A 20,416-nucleotide genomic window follows, 5' to 3' on the forward strand; every position below is an offset into this window, starting at 1 on the left:
TTCAAGAGCTGTCCTAATGGTGCTTGATATTTGGTTGGCATCTTTTTTAATTGAAGTTACTCGTTGAGGTGATTTCTTTGGGCATTAAAAATAATAGGCTACTCTATATACCACAATTTGCTTTTTACAAAGTACTTTCCCAAGCACTACCTCAGTCTGCATGACAGCCCTAGGAGGTGGGCAAGTTTTATTGCTATTGTTTTCCTCCCCTATGGGTGAGCTGGGGAGGGGCAAGGTCAATGTGTCTCAGTCTCCGGGTGGGGTGTGGCGGGTCAAGGCTGGAGCCGGGGTCTTCCTAGCCCAAGTGTACCGCTCTGGCTGCTACCCCTTCCTTGGGTTTCCTCACAGTGCATTGGGCCTTTCATTTTAAAACAGTAATTTGGGTCATTTCCCCCTGTGGATGCATTACACACATGCTTGCCCATATCAAAGCTTATTTGCCACTTTTATGCCCAATCACTTGAAAGATTTTCTTTCATGAAGAAGCTTTATGAAGAAAATCATTCACAAAGTGCAGAAATGTGAATTGTGCTTTCATCAGCATTCACTGTGAAATTCCATTTTATGAAATCCCTTGGGGGGTTTGAACTTGCTCTTTGGGCTATTTATTAGAAGAGGGACCCGAATATGAATTCCTTAAGCACAAATATGCTCAAAGGACACTTAAAGGTTTCAGTTCTTGCTAGAGCTTGGTTGTTTTGCAAGTTTGTTTTAGTCCTTCTAGGTAAGAGGGAAAAGGATTTTGGGTCCACACAGGTGTATATGCTGAGGAGAATCTTCCTTTGTGGTAAAGGTGGTAGCATGTGTGTGTGGGGGGGGGTACGCTAGTGACTATAGTTCATGTGTGACTAATAAATGCCACCTCATCCAGGTGAGAGATGAGGCCTCAAAGTAAGGCAGTGGCACTGGGGACTAAGGAAGGGGAGGAAATGTAAAAATAAATTAGGAGGTAGACTAGAAGACTTGCTGACCAGGTGGATATTGGGGAGGGAAGGGAGTTAATCCTGATTCTCAGGATTATGACTTCTAATTTTTCTGTGGGCCTAGGACCAGTTGGACACCTGGTTAATCATTCTTGGAGACCTGAGACAAGTATGTCAAATTGTTCCAGGTCCTAGAAATCCCTGGTGTTCTGAGGGAGATAAGGGTTACACATGAAGTACACAACGTGCAGACCATGATAAGCATAGTAAGTGCTGGAGGGACCAAGAAGATGATCCCTGTGAGCTGATGTACTCCTGAAGCAATCCACGTCATCCTATCTAGTGGGCCGCTGATAGTTTCCATCCTACTTGACCTGTCAGCCACATCCACACTATTTACCATTCTCTTTGTCTTGAAACACGTCCCCCCCGCTGTCCTTTTATGGCTCATGCTCTCTGTCTCTCTGGTCCATCTTAGTCGGCTCTCCACATGACCTACTGTTTCTGCTATCTGGCTGGGCAGCAGCCCTACCCGATCTGCCTCTGTCTAGGTCTTCAGCTAATCTCACACTACTTTCCACTGGTCCTCTGTACCCCAGCCACCTTGACCTGTCTTCAGGCTTTCCAGTGGGCCATGGTCAGTCTGACCTCTGGGCTTTTACATATTTGTTCTCTGCCTAGAATACTCTTCCTTCCTCATCTGCCTCTTCTTTCTAATCTCAGCTCAGATAGCCCTTTCTCAGGAGTAGGGTGGCCACCAATTTGCTGTTCAAACTGGGATACGTTTGGAAGTGAAAAAAAAAACCCCTCTATTAATATTAACACCGGGACAACAGGTGTAAACTGGCTGGAACTGCCCTGGGCTAATGAACACATGGTCACCCTACTTGGAGTGGCCTTCTCTGACTTCCCAGATGTGATGGGGTCTCCCTGTGCTCTCATTGCTCTCTGGACCTCATTTCCCCACCCTTACCATGGTTTGCAGTGATATGTTGGAGTGACTGTTTGAGTCAACTCTTCTCCCCGAGGGACTGTATGCTCCATGAAAGCAGGCATGTTCCCATGTGTCCTTGCCACCTGAGATACATTGTGCCATGCAATAGGTTCTTAACACTTAATGAGTAAATAAGTCAATGATCGACTCAGATTTGTATTGTTGTGTGGAATGTACAAAGCATTTTCATTTCCATTATCTTGTTTGGTTCCTATTGCACCTTGACATATTTCCTCATCTCAATCGATGGAAGACACACAGGTTTTCGTTGCTTAAGATCTCATAGTAAGCGACAGAAATAAGTCTAGAGCTCTCAGGTCTTCTGACCCCAAATCCAGTCCTTTCTCCAAAAGAGTTTGAAGAAGGGAAAAGGAAAGATGACTCCCAAATTTAAAATCTAGGTAACTGGGAAGATGGTGCTGACCTTAGAAAAATGGGAAGTGGGGGAGTCTGAGAAACATTGTCAATTTTCAGCTGCCCCGTGAAAAGCCAGGTAGCATTCCCGGCTACAGAGAGCTCAGAGTAGAGCCACGAATGGCCCCTTATCCTCAGGGGGCATAAGCAGACAGTTTTTTTATTGTTGTTTTATTGTGGTGAAATATACATAACAAAATTTATCACCTTAACTGTTTTTAAGTGTACAGTTCAGTAGCAATAGATACATTCACCTTCTTGGGCAACTATCAGCATCATCCGTCTCCAGAACATTTTTCATCTCCCCAAACTGAAATTCTGTACCCATTAAACAACAACCCATTTTCCCCTCCTCCCAGCCCCTGGACACCACTGTTCTACTTCCTGTCTCTATGAATTTGACTACTCTAGCTGCCTCACAGAAGTGGAACCGTACAATATTCTGTGTCTGATTTCTTTCACTTGGCATAATGTCTTCAGGGTTTCATCTATGTTGTACCAGGCTGAGTAATTTTACAGTGTATGGATATACCACATTTTGTTTGTCTGTTGATGGACAGTTGATGGACACTTGGACTGTTTCCACCTTTGGCTGTTGTGAATAATGCTGAATATTTGTATATCAGTATCTGTTCAAGTCACCGATTTCAGTTCTTTTGGGTAAATACTCAGAAGTAGAGTTGCTGGATCATGTGACAATTTTATTTTCCACAGCAGCTTTTTACATTCCCAGGGCCTAAGGGTTCTAATTTCTCTACATCCTCATCAACACTTATTTCGTTTTTATTATTTTTTATGCTAGCCATCCTAATGAGTGTGACGTTGTATCTCATTGTGGTTTTGATTTGCATTTTCCTAATGATTAGTGATGTTGAGCATCTTTTCATGGGCTTATTAGCCATCTGTATGTCTTCTTTGGAGAAATGTCTATTCAAGTCCTTTCTTTGTCCATTTTTAAATTGTTTTTCTTGTTCTTGAGTTGTAAAAGCTTTAAAATATGTTCTAAATATTAATCCCTTATCAGATACATGATTTTCAAATATTTTGTCCGGTTCCATGGGCTTCCCTTTCATTCTGTTGACAAGTGTCCTTTGAGGCAAAAAAGCTTTAATTTCAATGAAGTTCAATTTATTTATTTTTCTTTTGTTACCTGTGCTCTGGTGTCATAGCCAAGAAATCACTGCCAAATTAAATATCATAAAGCTTATTCCCTATGTTTTCTTCTAAGAGCTTTATCGTTTTAGCCCTTATGATTAGGTCTTTGACTCATTTTGAATTAATATTTGTATATGGTGTAAGGTAAGGGTCCAACTTCATGCTTTCTGCATGTGGATATCCAGTTTTCCTAGCAGCAGTTGTTGAACAGAATGTCCTTTTCCCATCAAATAGTCTTGTCATCGTTGTCAAAAATAATTTGACCATATATATCAGGGTTTAATTCTGGGTTCTGTATCCTCTCCACTTAGTCTGTTTGTATTTATGCCAGTACCATACTGGTTTTTATTAATTTATTATTATTTTTTTATTTAGAGCTATTTTTTGGTTCACTACAAAATTGAGCAGAAGGAACAGAGATTTCACATATGCTCACTGACCCTACATATGCATAGCCTCCCCAGCTATCAAAATCGCATGCCAGAATGGTACATTTGTTGCAATTGATGAACATATATTGACACATCATATGTTGACACCCGAAGTCCATGATTTATATTAAAGCTTACTCTTGGTAGTGTACATTCTGTGGGCTTAGACAAATGAATAATGATATGTATCCACTGTTATGGTATTATATAGAGTAGTATCACTACCCTAAAAATCCTCTGTGCTTCCCCTATTCATCCCTCCCCTCACTCCTAATCTATGGTAACCACTGATCTTTTTATTGGCTTTGTAGTTTTGCCTTTTCCAGAATGGCATATAGTTGGAATCACACAGTATGTAGCCTTTTCAAATGGGCTTCATTCACTTAGAAATATACATTTAAGGGGCGCCTGGGTGGCTCAGATGGTTAAGCGTCTGCCTTTGGCTCAGGTCATGATCCCAGGGTCCTGGGATCAAGTCCCGCATCAGGCTCCCTGCTCCTTGGGAGCCTGCTTCTCTCTCTCTCTCTCTCTCTCTCTGTCTGTCTCTCGTGAATAAATAAATAAAATCTTTAAAAAAAAAAGAAATATACATTTAAGATCTTTCCATGTCTTTTCTTGGCTTAATAGCTCATCTCTTTTTAGCACTGAGTAATATTCCATTATCTGGATGCATCACAGTTTATCCATTTACCTACTGAAAGACATCTTGGTTGCTTCCAAGTTTTGGCAATTATTAATAAAACTGCTATAAACATTCATGTGTGGATTTTTTTTCTGGGCATAAGTTTTCAACTCATTTGGATAAATACCAAGGAGCACAATTACTGGATCATATGGTAAGAATATGTTTCCTTTTTTAAGAACTGTCTTCCAAAATAGGTGTACCATTTTGCATTTCCATCAGCAGTAAGAGTTCCTGTTCCTCCACATCCTTGCCAGCATTTGGTGTTGTTAGTATTTTGGATTTGGGCCATTCTAACAGTTGTATAGTGGTATCTCATTGTATCTCATTGTTGTTTTATGCACTGTTTCTGTATCTTTGTTGTAAGTTTTGGCATTAGGAAGCGTGATACCTCCAACACTATTCTTCCTTCTCAAGATTGTTTTGGTTATTTGGGATCCCTTGAGAGTCCACATGAATTTCATGATAGATTTTTATATTTCTGTAAGGAAAAAAAAGTCATTTGGATTTTGGTAGGGATTTCATTGAATCTGTACATTGCTTTGTGTAGTATTGACAATCTTAACAATATAAAGTCTTCTAATCCATGAACATGGGATGTCTTTCTACTTATGGGTGTCTTCTTTAATTTCTTTCAGCAACATTTTGTAGTTTTTGGTGTACAGTCTTTTTGCCTCCTTGGTTAAGTAAATTCCTGAGTATTTTATTCTTTTTGATGCTATTATAAATGTAATTGTTTTCTTAATTTCCTTTTTGGATCATTCATGGTTAGTATATAGAAAAACTGATTTTTGTGTATTGATTTTGTATCCTATAATTTTTCTGAATTCATTTATTATTTCTAACTGTGTGTGTAATCTTTATGGTTTTCTACATATAAGATCATCTCATCTGCAAACAGAGAATTTTACTTCTTCCTTTCCAATTTGGATGCTTCATTTCATTTTCTTGCCTTTTGCTCTGGTTAGAACTTACAATACTATGTTGAATAAAAGTGGCAAAAGTGGGCATCCTCATTTCATTCCTGATCTTAGAGGAAAAGCTTTCAGTCTTTCACCATTGAGTATGATGTTAGCTGTTTAAGCAGTTTTTAAAAAAGATCTTTAAAAGAGGTGGGATTTTGAAGTCCCGGGACCTATTTAAAATTGTGTTTCTCTGTGTTCTCAGCACCTAGCACAGTGTCTGGCACATAGCAATTATTAAATGAATGGCTTAAAAAAAAACGACAGTTTCACAAAACTGAATGAGCTAAAGACACTGCTGAATGAAGTGTTAATTTGGGACTCATGAGGTTGGCAAGGATTGAAGGGTAACGGTAAAGGTGATAAGGAGTCATTGGTTGTCTGCTGACATGGAGCAGGTGTTGGTCCCACATTGCAGGCAGCATGGCCACTTGGATCTTAGTAAATTTTGCTTGGATAGTCTGCTTTTTAGAGAAACTTCCCTGGTTAAGTTATTTTCCCCTTCCCTCTGTTAGCACTTAGCAGCTGGAAGAAAATAACATATGTTGTATCTCTTTGTATTTATGACTACTGAATTAATAACTTCAGTCCATTGGATGCAAAGAAAACAAGTGAAATGCTATAAATTATAGATGAAAGTTGTTCATGCTAATAGAGTGTGTAACATATGCCTCACTTTGGCACAGCTTTGAAATAATATGAATGATTTAAAGGGCTTGAGTCTGTTTGCCTTCATTTTAATTTGGAATATTTGGAAAGTATCGAATCACCACCATTTCATTAGTAATGCTATGCTCTTCCATTGGAACTTCAGCTCTCTCAACTTGGAGCAGACAAAAATCCTGATTAGCTGTAGTCTTAGGATGGGAAAGTCAAGTGATTGCATTCAATGTGTTAGCATCTCTCTTCATCTGGACTTCTAACAAGCAAGTTCTAAATATGAACTGACACGTCCTCACTTTTTTCCTTTAACAAGGGTCCTCTGAGTTACAGATTTAAAAAATGAATTCTGTAGATGTAGAACTTGCTGATAACTTTGAGAGGCAGCAGGATGTGGTGGAAAGAGCAGGCCTTTTTGTCTCACTGAGGGATTTTTCTGGCTGCTAATAAGGAAACCCTATAGTATGTGCAAAGAGGGGATATAGTCTAAGAATATAAGGCTGTCTTACAGGATCCAAGGACAGGAGAGACAGCAAGACTCAGGAGGGTCTGGACCTAGGATCTAGAAGCCCTAGGAACTAAAGTCACTCAGTCTGTCACCAGGGCCCCCTGGTATCACCTTCACTTTCCTCTCTACACCTATTCCTTCCCTCTCTCTCACCAGCCGGGCTGCCTTTGCTTCTTTGTGCTCACAGCTAAGCACATCTGCCCAGCTCTGGCTTTTTATCACTTCCAGGTCAAGGGCTAGCAGAGGCTGCCTGGCATCTCAGATTTCCAAATTCCTGGAAGAGAGAATCTGGTTATTTCACCTTGAGTCAGATGACCATTCCCGGTTTGTTCATTTATTCATCCAAAAAGTCTTTACCGGATGCCAGGAGGCACGGGGGGATGCATCCTCCCTTCACGGACCATGTGTGTTTGGGGGAGCAGGGAAGAGAGAACGAGAGAGCATGAGTGAGAGAGCGTAAGCTCATTTTTCGGGGGACTGACTGGAGAGTTGCAATTTTCAGAGAAAGAGAAGTATGGCTTGGGATTCAGACAGACCTGGATTCAAATCCTGATTCCTCTCCTTACCAGCACTGTATTATTTTGTGTTACCTTTTTCACCCCAATTTTCTCCCCAGTAAAATGGGAATAATTCTTTCTAGGGTAGTTAGGAGGATTAAAATGAAGGGGTACGTGTGAAGGCATGAGTATAGTGCCTGCCACCCAGAGTCAGAACTCCACTCCTCACTGGTTGTGACCTTGAGCAAGTTCCTTAACCTGCCTGAAACGGTCTCTTCACCTATAAAATGGGAAAGGATATCATCTACCTCATGTGCTTATTATGAGGATTATATCACGTGACATGCACCAAGTCGCGGGGAATGTGTACATAATAGACACCCAAGATAGTAGCTGCTCCTCTAGTTCTTGTTAATAGTCACAGTCTTTTCCCCTCTGTCTTCTAGTTCCCATTTGGCCGACGCTTGCCTTGTGACATCTACTGGCATGGAGTTTCATTTCACGACAATGACATATTCTCCGGCCAAGTGAACAAGTTTCCAGGTATCTACTGTTATTGTTGGCATCGAAAAATGTTTCTAGGCTGAGCGTCAGGGCTCTTCTGCAAAATGGCAGCGTTTTGAGCTCGGACTCAAGGACTCTTAATTGGGACTTGCCGCCCATACCACCGAGGCGCCCTGACCTTGGGAGAGAAGCTAACGCAAAGGTCATCAGGATTTGACCCACCAATGGGTTAAAGACTGGAGGTTCAAAAATAAAAAGACAGGCTTTCCTGGACTAATTTCACCAGTGGAAGAACATGATCTTCACTTTCTGAGTTATCATATGAAGGTGTAATGAGGAGACGATGTTCTCAAAATGAAAAAAAAAAGTAGGCCACTTCACATAAATTATTTGCAAGAAACAAAAGTACTGAAATTCTAGGAATATGCCACAAAAATGGGGTTAGCAGCTTCTGCTTTCTTTAAGTATCATCATCGGAGGCACCATTTTTACAACCAAATATACCAGTCTCTGTGTGGTGAACGACAGGCTGTGACAGTGCCTACCTTCTACCTCAGGACCTTATCCCAGTGAGGCTTTCCTGTAAGGGGGACCAGTGCCAAGAAAGTGTCAGAGCCCACACTTTAAGACACCTCCTCCCTCCATTCCCAGCCTCCCCATATGCCTTTCCATTTTATTTTTAATCTCTGCCTCCCTCTTCTGCTATGGATTGCTATTCATTGTTTTTAATGGCTCAGTGAGGAGGGTGGTTAAGGTGAGTGGGTGTGCTCAGAGAGGAAGGAACATTTGGTCAGGAGGGGGTGGCGATCGCAGCCAAAGGGTCTTTCTCTTATATTCAGAAATTTTAACATAACATGTACAAACCATATTATAATACAATAGTAAAGAATTTGTTTAAAAAGAGCATCACCCTGAATCCCATCCCTCATTTAACAAGACAATGTGAATATTTCTAGATTTCCTCCCAAACCTTAACCACATTTTTGTATCATTTTTACATGGTTGCAGTCAGAGTGTGGTTGCCTGAATACAAGGTGTTTTCTTCTAGCGTGATATCATTTATGCTTATTTTTAAAAGGAGACTGCATTTACCCTTTTTCTGGGGTGCCTGTTGGCTCAACTGGGAGAGCATGTGACTGTTGATCTCAGGGTCAGGAGTTTGAGCCCCATGGTGTGCATAGAGTTTACTTAAAAAAAAATTTACTCTTTGGCATTCTATGCCATGTCTTTAAGAAAACAAGTCTCGGAAAAACCAGTAGCCATACATGATACGCTGGTGAGTTACGCCATGTCCACTAGGGAGGTTCAGTTAAGCATTCAGGCTACCATGGGCCTCACCTGGCTCAGATTCACTTAAAAGGGTATAGGGCAGGAAACACGGCCTGCCAGCCGGTCAATGTTGGGCATTTCTCTCCAGTGGTGTCTTTGTGAGGGTGCCAAAGGCTAGTCTAACCCCTCAAGTGAAATCAGCTTAGGTGTAAGGAGACAACAGCTACATTGGTGGATGTAGGTCTGTCTTGGCTTAGACATGCCTCAAGGGCCTTATCTCACGTAGCTCCTCCAAAGCATAGCTTCCAAGGTCCCCGGCAGGGTCGTGCTGAGTTAGGAGAATCATTACATCAGGAAAGCCTGGGGCTATGGCTTCCTACCAGGTATTTATGCAATTTGCCAATCAGGGATCATTTCAACCGTATGCTTTGTTGTCTAGGAACGCAGCTAACTTTCTACCTTTATTGGTTTCCGGGGGAACAGAGCTAGAGAATTAACCCACAGTTAGAGATGAGGGAGGGTTCTGTTGGAGAACAAGAAGGCTTCTGGTAGCCTGGGTTCTTGCATACAGTTCAATGGGATAACTATTCTTTTCTATCTTGCTGCTCATAAAAGGTGACTTTTTGATGTCACTCAAAGGACTTACCGGGATACTGGGAGAAGGTAATTTGGAAGAGAACAGTTCTTTGAATGAGGGCAGAGTTCCTAAGACATGAATCCTCAAATGAGGCTTCACTTATGTTTCCCCCTGTTTGCTTGTGCCTCATCTCGTGGCTGAGAGTAGGAAAAAAAGTCACAGTCCTAGCTCTCCTTTTGGAACACAAATTAGAGAAAAATACCCTCAAAGGACCAGTTTCATTAAAGGTGATATAAAAATATTCATTCCAAAGAAACAAGTTCGCTCTATCCCATATTCCATGTGCCCGTGACTGGAACATGTAATTTTCCACCTTACCAACGACAATTAATTAGTTCTAATGAAAAAGCAGGCTCTCGAATCTCTAGGCAGAGACACAGTGTGGCTATACCCTCTCCCTATGGAAGACAGCAGTTCTTAACTATGACGTGATTTCAGAAGGGTCTGTCCTTTGGCTCTAGTTTGGGTCCAGGCTTATCTTCTGTCGCTCCGGTATCCCGTTATTCTAGCAGTGCATCTTGTACGCACTGTATTTGATATAGAGTAAGTTCTACTGGATGTGGCAGGCAACTGTAAATGCATCACATGCTGAATAAACTGAAAACTTTTGGAGATGCATATGGAAGCGATTTATTTTGTTTGTGTCAGCACATTAGATTTTAGCCACTTTTCTATGACGAGGTCCTCCAAGATGTGTTATTATGTCTTAACATGATGAATTAAGACTTTCTATAAAAATAATCTGATTTGGATATGTTTTTGCTTTAGGAAAGTCCCAAACTGTCAATTCTCAGCTCACAAGCGACAGTTTTTTGCTGACTTTCAGGGTCTGAGATGTATGACAGCACATGGCAGGGGTGGGGAGGGGATGTTCTGGCAGAGAGGGAAAGGGCCCCAGCCAGGAAGGTCCCGGGCTGCTTGCGGTCGAGCACCCGGCTGTGTCGGAGAAGATAGAGAGACAAGGAGAAAGGCGTGTAGGGAGAGAAGTCAAATACAAAATAAGTGCCAGACAGAGGAAATCTGGGGTGCCCGGGTGGTTTGGAACGAGGGCACATGACCTAACCTAGATCTGCTTGGGGGGCAGACAGGGCGGGAGACCCAGGAGAACATGCGAACTGAGGCTCCAGGGCTGGACGGGCCTGACCTCCCTGCAAAATGCAGGAATAGAGTTGGTGCAGAGACCTAGAATGTTTAGAGCAGGTTGCTCATTCAGCAAAGGGCAAGTGGCCTATGGATGGTCAGAAAGGGTCAGGTGTGAGAGGGGCTGTGGATGGGTGATAAGCAGGGACTGAAGGATAGCATCCTTATAGTCGGAAGGTCATGGGAGCCACTGAGAAATTGTTAGGCCAGAGAGCGACATGGGCCAGCTTGCATTTTCAGAAGGCCCCCCAGAGGGATGCGTTGGAGGTGGGTGGAAGGGCGGAGGCAGGAGACAGAGGTAGAGCTAAGAGGAGCCAGGCAAAAGATGAACTCATCAGCGGCACTGCGAACAGAGAAAAGAGGGTGCATCTGGAAGAAATTATTTGTCGTTGGGTGGTTGGAATGTGTTTTGCCAAGAATTATTGTTGTCAATGATATTTGGATTGAACAGTACTCCCGAAATAGCTCAGATTTTGTTTTGTTTTTGTTTTAAATTGGGTTAAATAGGTCTGTGTGGGCAAGCCTAAGGATCAGACTGGTACCCTCTTGTGTAGCTTCACAGGGGTTGAGATCTACCAGGCCTCGAGACTCCAGTGTAGCAGAGAGAAGAACCAGGCCCAGGAGTGACTGGAGGCAAGTTCTTGGTGTGGGAAGCTCCCACCTGAGTTAGAGTGTTTTCCCAGTTGAGAGGGGACCTGCCACCATAGGGACATCTGGAGAAAGACCTGCTGGGAACCCCAGGTAGGCAGTGAGCCTCAAAAGAACCTCTTAAGTAGGCAGTGGGAGGGCAGGCACAGGGCTCAGGTCCCAAGCAGGAGGACCCAGCCCTTGCTGGGTAGTCTTGGGTGGAACAGAGGAGGAACACTGGTAGGAACAAAGCAAAGGCATTGCCAAGGCAGCTACTCAGGCACCAGGAGCAAAAGACAGATTACCAAAACCTGGGGACAAAGCAATCAGAAAGCCTCAGAAAGATGCTGAAATCCTCCTTATCTAATTGGAGTACAAAGTCAGGGTCAAAGATTGCCTTATTCTCAATCTCGGTGGGCAGGGAGCTGATGGTTGGACCTAGAGCTTCCAGCTCAGGTCAGAGTGTGTCCCAGAGCCTAGGGCAGGCGTCCCAGGGAGGGTCAGGTGCTGCAGTTCCTTGGAGAAGGGAGGTAAAGTCTAGAGCCAGCAGAGCCTGGCAGTGACCTCTCTTTTCCCCTATTTGCTTGGGAACGTCTGTTCTGGCTCAGCTAGAAACCCAGCTATTCCCGTGAGAGCCGAAGACACTCCCCACATCTGTCTCTGAGCCACCACCAGAAGCCCAGACGCCAGCAGCTTCCACATGGGGTGGAGGGAGGGGTCGGAGATATGGTGGAGGAACCAAGGTTTTGGTGGTGAGTGGATTGAGGGAGGTCGACACTGGGTGCCTCCTGGAGACAGGTATTTAGGTAGAGGAGGGGCGAGTCGTCCAGAGACTGTGGGTCAGAACTGAACTGTCTGGGGAAAGTAGCCGTTGGATTGTAGGGTGCTTCCAAAGTTGGCTGTTTTCAGTAGAGAACTACCTGGAGACTGGCACAAAAGCAGACTTGGGAGCAGATCTGTCAGCTGGTGGGGGGACTTAGGATCCACATTACAGTAGGAGCCATCGCAGGTTTCAAATGATTATGTACTCAATTTGCCGGAAATTGATTTTTTTCTTTTCTTTTTTTTTAGAGAGGGAGAGAGTGCAGGGGAGGGGCAGAGGGAGAGGGAGAGAGAAAATCTCAAGTGGGCTCCATGCCCAGTGTGGAGCCTGACGCAGGGCTGCATCTCACGACCCTGGGATCATGACCTGAGCCGAAATCAAGAGTCAGACACTTAACCGACTGAGCCCCCCAGGCACCCCTGGACATTGATTTCCACAAGGCTTTTCTGGAGCATTCAAACCACACTTCTGTACTCATAGCACTTCTGTCTGTGTTGTGTGAGTCTGTCCGACCTGCTGGGGGGTTTCTGAAAGAGAAACTTCCCCTGTCACAAGGCCATTAAAAGTGTAGAAAGTACCACAACGGTCAGGAGGCTTTATCTATTTGATGTAAGGTGCTGTATTATAGTCAGTTATGAAGCGTTTTAGTCTAGTATGATAACAAACTGTTGTCAAAGAAAAGGAAAAACCCTCAAAAACAGTTGAAGTTTTTGTTTTGTGTATTTGGTGTTCGGCTGCAGTGTTTATGACTCAAAAATTCTAATTTTGGAGGGGACTAAAAGGAAACAGCTAGAATTTTCTGGGCTCGTACTTATTTCTTAGGAAGCTCAGAACAATGTTCTCAGTGAGTTTTCTTTAATATTGAAGAGTTCACATCAGAGCACAGTTTATTAGTGCTTTTCAAGCTCCTTTATTTCTTATTTAATCCTTCTCTCTATCCTAAACAAGAACCAAGAAGCTGGGCATTGACATCTTGAATCTGCAATCTTTGGATTTATTGCGCTTTTTAATATGCCGAGGGAAGCAAGAAATAGGTTATTAAAACCTTCATTCTCAAAATGTTCACCCTTCACTTCCTGAACATGGGAATTTCGAGAAATCTCGTTCGTTCTGATTGTGTCCATTTGGAATGTGTGATAATTCGGACATGCCAAGCTGACATGAAACTTTGTGCTTTCTGTAAAAAATAACTTCGCTAAGCCAGTTCCTAGTGTCAGGGATGGAACTGTGTTGCCTGTCCCAGGGTGAAGGCCATTTCTAGTCTCCATTTTCAGTGGTGATATTTGCCTTAAGAGATAAGCATGCTAAAACTTAAAAGAATTTTTACCTATTTGCTGAAAATTTGCTAAGGTATAGACCCAGTTTCTTCTCTTGTCAGAGTTCCTAAAGATGCTACAAGAAAAAAAAAAGCCACCATTCTTTCAAAATGTTTTATAAGTGAGTCATTTTAATCCCCTCTGGGCAAATTAATGAGGTCTGATCAATGTTAGTGTCAGTACTTAGAACTGAAGAACTCCTACAGATTGCATTTTTCTCCCCCTAAACTATAAATTATGCTATGATATCCTTTCTACTTTCTGTCCTTATTTCAAGGAGACAGATTTTATGCTGAAAGCTGTATATTTTTCTATTTTATACCTTGAATACTCATGGAAGATTAAAGCAAAGCAACTTAATTAAGCTTCTCGTAATGTAAGCAGAGTCCAGTAGATGATATTCTCAAGGGTATAAGATGGAAGCAGTCCTAGAATTATGGATGGTGGCCCCAAATTAAGGAGGATATTAAGTTTTAAGTGCAAGATGTAAATGCTTCTCTTTATCCACTATCGAGGAGACTGACAAAGAATGGATTAATGAACTAGTGGAAACCCATTCCTTCCAGTTGATGCTTCATTTTCATAAGGGGAAAAAACTATCCATCTATTACCTCAAGTTTTTCATTAATTTGGTAGGTCTTTCCAAACCATGAGTCACTGCTGTGGGGAACAGCTACCTTTTTTTATCCTGTCTGCAAAAGCGAATATGTCGGGTGGGTGGTTTTGAAAGTCCCCTGATGATGGCTGTTTTATAGCTAGCGGCCCACTGCTGTTCAAACCTCACAGCTTCTCTTCTCCCCAGGCATGACGGAGATGGTGCGTAAAATTACTCTGAGCAGAGCCGTGAGAATCATGCAGAATCTCTTTCCTGAGGAGTACAACTTCTATCCTCGCTCATGGATTCTGCCTGACGAGTTCCAGCTCTTTGTTGCTCAGGTAGATGGCACTCCATCCCCGTGACCCTTGAATTATGTTATGGTTGTGACTGTGTCCTGAGAGCTGGGGTCCTGGGTCCTGTGTGCTGGGACCTGGGGTGGGGGGGTCCCCAGGAAGCTGCGGCTAGCCAAGGGAGTGTCTCAGCAGTACACGGTGAGTGTTGGCAGTGATCAAGGAGCTTGCAGTTGAATAGGCAGGGTGACAGGTAGGTAAACTAAAAAGTGCGTCTGGCCTGAGGCTGATATTGGGAGCGGGGTCATGGAACTGATGTTTGGAAAGCGAGGGAGATAGGGCTGGAGCAGGTGATTGAGCCCTCCAGCAGATTGGGACTGTTTGGGTGAATCTAGGGTGTGGTCTCCCCTTCATCCTGTGGTATGAAATGTGGGAGGTCGGGCTCCGTTTTAAGGCTAGGGAGGAGGTCTGACACACTGTGGAGGTGGGGTGGGGGGACCTTTTAGGTGTTCTGCTTTAAATCTGCTCCAGAATCAATTTTCAAATCGCCCATTCCATATCAAAGCAAAATGTTTGAGCATGAAATACTTTGGAGCCTTCACCACTGATTGTGAAACAGTACCAGTAGGGAAACTGAATTGAGGATTGCCATTTTTCATTTGGGACCCCTTCAAAGCCTTTGCCAGTGGGTTCCATGGTGCATACATACCTCTGAGGGTAACTATATAACAAATGCCCATCTTATTGTGATGTGATAGGATTAATACCATTTATTGGTCCTACTGTGTTTCAGGCATTGTGCCAGAAGCTTAACGTTATTTCTTTCAATCCTCACAGCAATCTTGTCAAGTTGATTTTATTATTAATCCCATTTTGTGGATGAGGAAACAGACTTTGATAAGCAAGGTGACTTGCTGGAGAAGTGGAATTTAAACCTAGAGCTGATTTCAAGACCTATGGATTTTTTTAAAAGATTTTATTTATTTGTTTGAGAGAGAGAGAGACAGAGACAGAGAGAGAGAGAGAGAGAGAGAGAGAGAGACAGAGAGAAAATACAAACAGGGGGAGGGGCAAAGGGAGAAAGAGACTCCCTGCTGAGCAGGGAACCCGGTACGAGGCTGGATCCCAGGACCCTGAGATCATGACCTGAGCTGAAGGCAGACACTTAACCCACTGAGCCACCCTGTCACCCCAAGGCCTATGCTTTTTATAAGCTGTCTTATTGCCTGCGTGTTGTTTTGGTTTTAATATTAAATGATAAAACTTGTAATAAAATGATGATTTAGTAGGCACAAAAAAGCTTGAAGTGGTAATTTTTTAAAAGGAAGCTCTCAATGGGATGGTGGTCACATGAGTTTGTACATTTCTTGAAATTCATCCAATTATTAACCTAAAATGGATGCATTTTATTCATGCAAATTATGCTTCAATAAAGTTAATTTTAAAAAATAAACTCTGAGCCGCTCCCCATACTCACCCCTCAATTTCTCACTTCTGTGGCTCTGCTCATGTCCTTGTCCCTTTGTGGAATATCTTTCTGTCCCATTTCCACAACTCTATATCTAACTATCCTGTGAATTTAAATGAGATACCTACCAACTGTGCCTTCAACATCAGATATGTGAGAACTTCTCCGTCAACCCCCAAGTTCCTCTGTCCTCCTTGCAGGCCATTCCCGCAACTCCCCCAGCCCAGGTAACCGCTGGTCTGTGTTCTCATTAGAGATTCGTTTTGCCTGTTAGTCTTTGTTTTTCTTTCAGAATTATATTTTTGAGATTCATCCATATTTGTTGTATGTATTGGCCATTTGTATTTTTATTGGTGAGTAATATTCCATTGTATGAATTTGCTTATCCATTTCCCACTTGATGGGCATTTGGGCCATCCCCAGTTTGGGGATTTTATAAATAAAACTGCCATGACTGATCACATGCAAATCATTATGTAGTTATATGTTTTCATTTCCCTTGGGTAATACCTACGAGTGGAATTTTTGGATCACATGGTATATGTATGTTTAACTTATAAGAACTTGCTGAACTTGTTTTCCAGCGTGGTTGTACACCCTCACCAGCAGTGTGTGAGAGTTCTCTTTGCTCCACATCATCACCAAGCCTTGTATTGTTAGTTTTTTGAACCTTAGACATTCTGGGAGATACGTAGTTGTATCTCTCTATGGTTTTAAATAACATCTCCCCTATGACCAGATGTTGAGCATCTTTTCATATGCCTTTGGACCATTCAAATATCTTCTTTTGTTATGTGTACAAACTTTTGCTCATTTCTCTGGGCATTTTATTTTTAAGTTGTAGTTTCCTTATATATTCTGTGTACAAGTCATTTGTATGTGTATTGTGAATATTTTCTCCCTCTTAACTTTTCATGTTTTAACTCTGCCGTTTGAGGAACAAAAGTTTTTAATTTTGGTGAAGTTGAACTTACCATTTTTTTCTTTTATAGTTTGTGCTTTTGTGTGATACCTATAGCATCTTTGCCCAATTAAAGGTGGTGAAGATTTTGTACTGTTTTTTTCTAGGGGTTTGTTAGTTTTAGTGTCTACATTTAGGTTTATGATTCATTTCAACTTAATTTCTGTGTATGGCATAAGATCAGTGTTGAAGTTTACTTTGTTCCATAGGGATATTCAGTTGTTCAGTGCCTTTTGTTGTAAGGATGATTGTTTCCCTCATTGAATTAATTAGCTTGGCAACCTTGTTGAAAACCAGTTGACTGCATGTGTTTGGTCTGTTTCTGGAGTCTGTTTTGTTGCATTCATCTATATGTTTACTTTTACGCTACTACCGCATTTTATCTTGGTTACTCTAAGTCGGAGTCAGTCTGGAAATCACGTAGTGCAAGTCTTCCCACTTTGTTTATCATCATAATTGTTTTGGTTATTATAGGGCTATTGCATTTCCGTATCAGTTTTTTAACCAGTTTGCCCATTTCTACAAAGAAGCCCACTGGGACTTTGATTGGGATTGCTTTGAATCTACAGATCGGTTTGGAGACAGTGGACATCTTAACAGTGTCGACTCATCTAATCCATAACTTTTATCTCCATTTATTTATATCTTCCTTAATTTGTCTCAGTAATGATTTATAGCTTTCAGAGTACAAGACTTCCCTAAGAAGTTTTGTTTTTTTATGCTATTGTAAATGATATTTTTTGAATTTCATTTTCCTATTGTTTGTTGCTAGTATATAGACATCCAACTGACTTATTACTTTGAACTTATGTGACCTTGCTCAATTCCCTTATTAGTTCTACAAGTTCTTTTTTTGTAGATTTGTTAGGATTTTCTAGGTATACAATTAATTCACTTGTGAATTAATATATTTTGTTTCTTTCTTTCTAATCTTACATGCCTTTTATTTATTTTATTTTTTCTTATTAAACTGCACTGGGCTAGGATCTCCAATACAACATTGAATTAGAAGTAATTAGAGTGGACATCTTTGCCTTGTTCTCAATGTTGGGGGAAAGCATACGTCTTATCATGTTATATGTGATGTTAGCCATAGGTTGTTCATAGATGGCCTTTATCAGGTTGAGGAAGGTGTCTTCTATAGTTTGCAGAAGTTTTTCATCATGAATGGGTGCTCAATCTTGTCAAATGCTTTTCAGCATCTGTTAAGATGGTATGATTTTTCTCTTTATTTTGATAATACGATGAACCACCAATTCATATTTTAAATATTAAGCTAACTTTGCATTCCTGTTATAAATCTTATATGGTTATATTATCCTTTTTAAATACTGCTAAACTGTATTTGCTGATACTTAGGAATTTTTGTGTCATTGTTCATGAGAGAAAATGGTGTGTGATGTCTTTGGTCTTTGTATCAGGCAATCCTTATTAAATGAGTTAGCAAATATTTCTTTACTGTTTTGAAAATTTTGTATAAGATTGGTATTTCTTTCTTAAATGCTTGATAGAATACACTATTGAAGGTATTTGGGCATGGAGCTTTCTTTCTGGGAACATTTTAAATTACGAATTAATTTTTTAATACATATAGGTAATTTGTTCTTTCAAGGAATTAATCCATTTTATCTGGGTTGTCCAATTTACTGATGAAAGTTTTGAAAAACAGTATTTCCTTATTTTTTAATGTCTATGAGATATGTGGTGATCTCCCCATTTCATTGCTGATATTGGTAATTTGTGTTTTCTTTTTCTTTCTTTGCCTGCCTACCTTCCTTCCTTCCTTCTCTCTTTCTCTTTCTTTTTATATCAACCTAGCTGCAGGTTTATTAATTTTGTTGATCTTTTCAAAGAACCAACTTATGATTTTGTTGTTTTCCTGTATTGTTTGGCCATTTTCTATATCATTGATTTCTACTTCTTTTGGGTTTAATTTTCTCATCTTTCTCTAACTTTTTAAGGACGAACCTAATTCAGTTGATTGATTTTTAAACATTAAAGCATCTCAGAAATTTTTGTATATTATATTTTCATTACCACTTAACAAAAATGTTGTCTAATTTCCCTTGAGATTTCTTTGACCCATAGGTTACTTAGAAATGGGTTGTTGGGTTTATTAATAATTTTGGAACTGTCCCAAGTATTCTTTGTTACTGATTTATAATTTAATTTTGTTGACATCAGAGAATATATTCAGTATTATCTTAGTCCCTTTAAATTTGTTGAAAGTCATCTTATGGCCCATATATTATTTATATTTTTTTAAAAAAGGATTTATTTATTTAGAGAGAGAGAGAGAGCGCACAAGTGGGAAAAGCAGAGGGAGAGGGAGAGAGAATCCCAAGCAGACTCAGCACTGAGCATGGAGCCCAATGCAGGGCTCGATCTCACGACCATGCAGTCATGACCTGAGCCAAAACCAAGAGACGGACACTTAACTGCCTGCACCCCCCAGATGCCCCTATAGTTTATGTTGATGACTGTTTCATGTGTACTTGAAAATAATATGTATTCTGGAGTTGTTGGTGTGGCATCTGATAAATGTCAATTAGGTCAAGTTGGTACTTGGTACTGTTCACATATTCCTTACTAATTTACTGCTGACTTATTCAGTCAGTTACTGAGAGGGTATGTTAAATTTCCAAATCTCATTGTGGATTGTCTTTTTTTTTTTTTTTTTTTTTTAGTTATGTCTGTTTTTGCTTCCTGTATTTTTGAAGTTGTTGTTAGCTTGATGATTTGACTCCATTAGAAGGTAACTTTTCTTGTCCTGAAATCTACTCTTTTTGATATTAATACAGTACCTCCAGCTTCTTTTGGTTTAGTATTTGCATGGTATATCTTTTTACCATTCTTTTACTTTTATCCTATTTGCATTTTTAAAGATTGCTTCTTGTTGACATCGTGTAATTGGGTTATGATCTTTTATCCAGTTTGACAATCCCTGCCGTTTAATTGGTATGCTTGGCCCACTTAAATTAATGCGATCATCAATATTATTGGCTTCAAGTATACCATCTTCCTATGCCTTTACTATTTATTCTATATGTTTAGATTACTTGAGTATCTTTAGTGTTTTATTTTATCTCCTCTTTAGGCTTACCAGCTATGCCTCTTTAAAAATGTTTTTAATTTTTGTCTTAGCCCTAGAATCAATCTAGGGTTTACAATACATCTTTAACTTGTCACATATACATTTAAGTATTACATACTTGAAGTAAAGTGTATGTGCTTCACAACGGTATACCTCTTTGCCCATCTTCATCCTCTATGGTATTATCATATAGTTTGCTTCTGTGTTATAAACCCCACAATTCAGTGTTTTTATTTTTGCATTGAAAAGTCAATTATCTTATAAAGAAACTGAAAAATGAGTATATTTGTCTAGTATACTCACCTGTATATTTACATTTCCAGTATTCTCCATTCCTTCAAGTAGCTCTTGGATTCCATCTGGGAATTATTTTCCTTCAACTTGAAGAATTTTTTTAAACATATTTTTTTATAGTACAGATCTGCTGTTCTCCCAGCTTTTGTTTGAAAATGTCTTTATTTTA

At 40.7% G+C, this 20,416-nt stretch overlaps 1 protein-coding gene across 2 annotated transcripts in view; it reads left to right on the forward strand.

Annotated features, from left to right (window-relative positions):
* TTLL11 (tubulin tyrosine ligase like 11) overlaps positions 1-20,416 on the forward strand; it is a 228,934-nt gene that overhangs the window by 37,230 nt on the left and 171,288 nt on the right. Inside the window, exons 2-3 of one of the 2 annotated variants that reach the window (XM_027614537.2) lie at positions 7,673-7,769; positions 14,345-14,478. The exons of the other annotated variant lie outside the window; for it this stretch is intronic. Of the exons in view, the coding sequence (XP_027470338.1) occupies positions 7,673-7,769; positions 14,345-14,478 (231 nt within the window). The remainder of the gene's footprint in view (positions 1-7,672; positions 7,770-14,344; positions 14,479-20,416) is intronic. 2 annotated transcript variants of the gene reach the window in all.

The sequence above is a fragment of the Zalophus californianus genome, chromosome 13, assembly GCF_009762305.2.
Source record: "Zalophus californianus isolate mZalCal1 chromosome 13, mZalCal1.pri.v2, whole genome shotgun sequence".
In the NCBI taxonomy this organism is placed as follows: Eukaryota; Metazoa; Chordata; class Mammalia; order Carnivora; family Otariidae; genus Zalophus; species Zalophus californianus.